The sequence below is a fragment of the Sinocyclocheilus anshuiensis genome, unplaced genomic scaffold (assembly GCF_001515605.1).
Source record: "Sinocyclocheilus anshuiensis isolate Anshui unplaced genomic scaffold, SAMN03320099.WGS_v1.1 scaffold1330, whole genome shotgun sequence".
Taxonomy (NCBI): Eukaryota; Metazoa; Chordata; class Actinopteri; order Cypriniformes; family Cyprinidae; genus Sinocyclocheilus; species Sinocyclocheilus anshuiensis.
The window spans coordinates 53,894-59,548 of record NW_015558603.1 but is presented as its reverse complement, the minus strand read 5'-3'; the positions used below and the strand labels follow the sequence as shown (position 1 = coordinate 59,548).

The window sequence follows — 5,655 nt, the reverse complement described above, 5'->3', positions numbered from 1 at the left end:
GAGCTTTACCGAGCTGACTGCTGTAACCGAACGCGACCAGGGTTTAAAGGCTGAACGAATGACTGACAGCCACAGCAGAGAAAAACGTTTGTGTGAACTTTAATGTAAGGACTTAAATATTCATATGTAGCTCACATTAAGCTAGCGTATGGCTTCAGAAGTAACACAGAATAATTCACACAATCGGAAAAAAAGAAAAAAATCTCTGATTTGGATCGGTCCTCTCCGACCGATACCCGATCCGAGAAAAATGCCACTATCTGAGCCGATACCCGATATGAATATAGGATCGGCGCATCCCTAATAAAAATGTACTGTACTTTATTATATCTTGAGCATTCATGTTAGTTCATAGTGCATTAACCACTGTTAACATGTAAGTTTTAAAATGTGTTAGTAAATGTTGAAATTAACAATCTAACGGTGAACAATACTTCTACAGCACTTGTTAAGCTTAGTTTCTTACAAATGGACTTTTATTGTAAAGTGTTAGTGTCTCATAATTAAAAAATCATGCTTAAAGATGGCTATCTTCAAATACAGTTGAAGTCAAAAGTTTACATACACCTTGCAGAATCTGCAAAATGTTAATTATTTTACCAAAATAAGAGGTATCATACAAAATGCATGTTCTTGTTTATTTAGTACTGACCTGAATAAGATATTTCACACAAAAGATGTTTACATATAGTCCACAAGAGAAAATAATAGATGAATTCATGGAAATAACAAAAAAAAAAAAAGGTTTACATACACAGCGTTTTTGTTTAGTGATAGTTGTTCATGAGTCCCTTGTTTGTCCTGAACAGTTAAACTGCCTGCTGTTCTTCAGAAAAATCATTCCGCTCCCACAAATCCTTTGGTCTTCCAGCATTTTTGTGTATTTTGAACCTTTTCCAACAATGACTGTATGATTTTGAGATCCATCTTTTCACACTGAGGACAACTGAGGGACTCCAACACAACCGTTACAGAAGGTTCAAATACTCACTGATGCTCCAGAAGGAAAAACCATGCATTACGAGCCAGGGGGTGTAGACTTTTGAACAATGAAGTACATTTTTCTTATTTTGCCCAAATACCATATTTTTTTCATTTAGTACTTTCTTTCAGAAGCTACAGAAGATACTTGCATGTTTCCCAGAAGACAAAATAAGTTACATTTGTCGATGTTGAAATTCAAAAAGTTTTCACTCCCCGTCTCTTAATGCATTGTTTTTCCTTCAATAATAATAACAAATAAAATAAAATAAAAATATTGATATTGGATGCATTTCTGGTTTATGTTTCTGTCGGCTGCATGAATGTCTCGGTTTGCTTTCTGATCTCACTAGCTTTAATTATGCAACTTTGTTGGCTAATGAATGCATAAAACTTACCAGCTGGACATAAACTAATGTAAATAGAAGATAACAGTGGTGACATTTAAACATTTTAAATCTGTCTGGCTCCATGCAGCGCTCAGCCTCACGTGTTCGTCTGTTAACTGTAATGTGCATATACTGCTCAGTTACGCTGTATAAACTTAGCTTAAAAGCATTAATTAAAACGGTTTTGTAATGTTTTTTTTTTTTTTCTTGTAGATTTTCTCGCAAGAGTACATTAACTTGCTGTTATCCATGTATTTCTTCGTGCTGGGAATATTAGCGCTGTCTCACACAATGAGGTATGAAAATACGTAGAGCTTCTAAAATGTTTTGTGAGTTTGAGTTGTGTAATGCTTTTAATATGACATGACTTAGGTTAACCATTTTGGTGTTGCTGTCCCAGTCCCTTTATGTGCAGAGTTTTCCCTGCTAACGTGCCAAATAAGCAGTACCAGCTGCTGTTCACCCAGGGCTCAGGAGAAAGCAAAGAGGGTGAGAAGTGTTGGGACATTTACAAAACTACATTTGTGTGTATGGTGTATAAATACTCTTAACGTCCCTGTTATCTCCCACAGAAATCGTCAACTATGAGTTTGACACGAAGGATCTGATATGCCTGGTAATCAGCAGTGTGGTAGGGGTCTGGTATGTCCTCAAAAAGGTAGAGTAGATCGGTCTTAATTTAGATCAAACTGTGTCTGCATCTGTTTTATATAAAAATAAATTAGTTAATCTTGCTGATGCTTTACGTAGGCCAAATGCATATTCTGTGTGTACATGATTTAAATGTTTAAATCCAGTAAATAGCAGTAGTTTCAAGCTCCTGCCCTTTAACTATATTTACTATATTTGGTCACAGACCAAATTGTTGATCTTATTTCAGTGTATTACATATAATAAATATAGGAATATTTAACATTTATGCATGAAAGCTCTGGCCATCATTCACTGATAACTACTAACATAATTACATATACTGTATATGTGTGCTTTATACGTATGCACATAAATTTGTCTTTACCCTTATACTTGTCTCCACATTTACATTTGGCAAATGCTTTTATCCAAAGTGAATTTCACCGTATTCAAGATATACATTTTATCAGTTTACACTTTCACTGGGAACCAGGGTTGTTGCAATATAGTAGTGCCATTATTGACGATGATGTGATATTTCAAAATTTAAATACTGATGATGTGTTAATATTACACATAAAATATAGTAAATAATCCAGAGCCAGTAACTGTCTCGTTGACGTTGGCTTTGTTTACATGCACAACTTTTGTTTCAGTCGGACTGAATTCATTCCGACTGATGAATCTGAATGTAGTGTTTACATGAACGCTAAATAACGTGATCGGGTTGATGTGTGCGTTTATATGTCACAAGCTTCAAATCAATCGGACTGAATTCATTCCAATTTATGAATCTGAATGTAGTGTTTACATGAATGCTAAATAAAGTGATCGGGTTGATGTGCACATTTATATGTCACAAGTTTCAATTCGGAATTTATTTATTTTTTGACATGCACACACTGCACAAATATAGAGTTTCCCACTGTTTGCACATAATAACCACTCTCCTACACGTTTCTTTATTTGTTTTAAACAGCAGAATTAAGATTGATCCACTTCTAGATAGATATTACATATAAACCGCTAGGCCGTGCTGCTTATATTTATCATGCAGTAAAATCGCTTTGTTAAAACGCAGTTAGAATAGTTTTATGACAGGACACTCATTTATACAGCTCTTTAGTCAACGGGAAGAACCGCTTGCTCCACCGTATTAGAAAAGCAATAAACCATTCCTTACAATCCGGTCGAAATCTGATTCAGGTCAAGCTCAGTCGGATCGAGTGAGGTGTTTACATGAAGTCTTTTCAGCCCGATTGAGCCGTCAATCCCATTACAAACGGATTATTTGGTTGCATGTAAATGTAGCCACTGTAACTCAAAAAAAAAAAAAGTCAGATTGTATAGCTACTACTGTGGTACCAAGAGCTATATTTACATTTACATTTAGCCATTTAGCAGACGCTTTTATCCAAAGCGACTTACAATTGGGGGATACATAAAGCGATTCTTCTTAAAGAGGCAAACAGACACAGGAAGTGGTTGTAATACCAAGTTCTTAGACATTGTTCAAATAAGTACAAGCTAGAAAGAGAAGGAATAAATATATAAATGCCTAATTTATTCTTTCTTTCATTCATTCATTTATTCATTCATTCATTCGTTATTGCTTTAACTTGGACAGCCCTAAATTCAACACAAGAAACCACACAAGTTTTTCACGCAGGTTGCAGTCTCTTTTTCTGCTGCCTTTTGATTGACACGAAATAATCGGGCCCGATCACCCATAGCAGATAGCGCAGATAATTGCTTTTGTCGGCTGATGCCGATTATTGGCAGATATATCGGTGTGTCCCTACTGATTACCCTTTGGCTAACTACTAGCTGGTCAAACTAGTTCTTAAGACACAGTCCTAACATAGTGGCTATGTTTATGCAACTGGCCCCTGATTGAGCCATACTCTTTTTCAAACTCTTCAAAACCATAACTAAAGTACTCTTGAGTGCAGTACATGGATGCTCAAGTTTGGATGAAGTTACATTGGTTTGAATAGTTTGAGAAGTTTTTGCAGTGATCAGTGTGCATGTACACAGGCTCAGTGTTTGAACTAGATGTGAGCAGTAACTGTTACTGCTGAGAGATCAAGTGAGATGTAACCTGGGCTCTCTTGGAAGTTCAGTGGTTTCTGATCAAGGTAGCAGTGCTGTACTTTAAATGAATCGCACAAGTTAGTGTTCTTTCAGATGGGCTGGATGATAGTGGATAACAACTTATAGTTTGTTCTGCTATATTTGTTGCCTTTAGCTTTAAAAAATAATTTAAAAACTAATTTTAGTCAACCATCAAAAAAAAAAAAACGTTTAGTTGACAAGCATATATAGACAAATGTCTTTGTGTATTTCCTGACAGCATTGGATAGCCAATAACCTGTTTGGTCTGGCTTTTGCCCTGAATGGAGTTGAGTTGCTCCACCTCAATAACGTCAGCACTGGATGCATCCTGCTGGGCGGTCTGTTCGTTTACGATGTGTTCTGGGTAAGTTAGGGGAATTTTAAATGCACTATTGTAAAGCCTGCTTAATATAGGGCCCACAACGTGTACTCTTTTTGTTTTCTAGGTTTTTGGCACCAATGTTATGGTGACAGTTGCCAAGTCCTTCGAAGCCCCAATTAAGTGTGAGTATCTGATTTATCCATCCGTCCTTCTCTCCATTAATCTCCAGAACAGAAGGTTTTTGGTTATCTCGGGACCATATAACCATATAGTGGTTACCAACATTCTTCAAAACGCTTCTGTGGTCACAAATACGTCATGCAGCTTTGGAACAACATGAAAGGGAGTAAATGATCACAGAACGTTGTTTTTTGTTTTTTTTTTTGAACTAGTGAATTTAACCTCTTAAGCGCTTCAAACAAACTCATATACCCACAGCATCGTGATGCTTGCCTGACAGGTGCTCTGACAGATGTGCTTGCTGTTCTATACAATTTCCTCTGCACATGACTTACATTCTATGGTTATGCGTGTTGTTTAAATGTAAAAAATTTGATATTTTCATTAGAGCCCGACCGATAGGGGTTTTTTGGGGCCGATACCGATATTAGGGAGTAAAAAAAGGCAGATACCGATATATCGGCTGATATTCTTTGTGTATATTATAGTACAGTACCAGTCAAAAGTTTGGACACTTTCCCATTCGTGTGTCCAAACATGGTACTATATATAGAATACAGTATATACATAAACAGAATATATATACATAAATACATTTTTTGCAATGATCACTCAAATGTGGTGATCAAACACTTATAATGGTGACCGAGATATGTAAGGGCATTTAACAATTTAACAATAAACTTGCGATGAGTGCGATGCACAAAGTAACGGGGTGTTAGTTGTAACACACATGGTTTGAATATTTATTTTACCATAGTAACATTTAAATTCTGGCTTAAGTAAATGTTTTATCTCAGTTTTTATTATTCATTTAAAATGAGACATATCTGCTATTATTTTAATCTCCAATCTGTTATTTATCAGTTCAGATAGTTTTTTTATGCTTTGATTACTAGCAGAAGACACTAACCAGTTTTAAATTCCAGTTGCGCAGATGGGGCAAGTTGTAACACTGCGTTACAATGTGCTATTCTATGACATTAGCGATGTAATTTACAATATTCACTTTAATTAATTTTAATGAGAAACAAC

At 35.8% G+C, this 5,655-nt stretch overlaps 1 protein-coding gene across 1 annotated transcript in view; it reads left to right on the top strand.

Moving 5' to 3' along the window:
• Nucleotides 1-5,655, top strand: part of LOC107680170 (minor histocompatibility antigen H13-like) — a 28,269-nt gene that overhangs the window by 10,826 nt on the left and 11,788 nt on the right. The window contains exons 3-7 of the mRNA XM_016475959.1: nt 1,584-1,666; nt 1,771-1,859; nt 1,943-2,028; nt 4,357-4,482; nt 4,565-4,622. Coding sequence (XP_016331445.1) covers nt 1,584-1,666; nt 1,771-1,859; nt 1,943-2,028; nt 4,357-4,482; nt 4,565-4,622 — 442 coding nt within the window. The remainder of the gene's footprint in view (nt 1-1,583; nt 1,667-1,770; nt 1,860-1,942; nt 2,029-4,356; nt 4,483-4,564; nt 4,623-5,655) is intronic.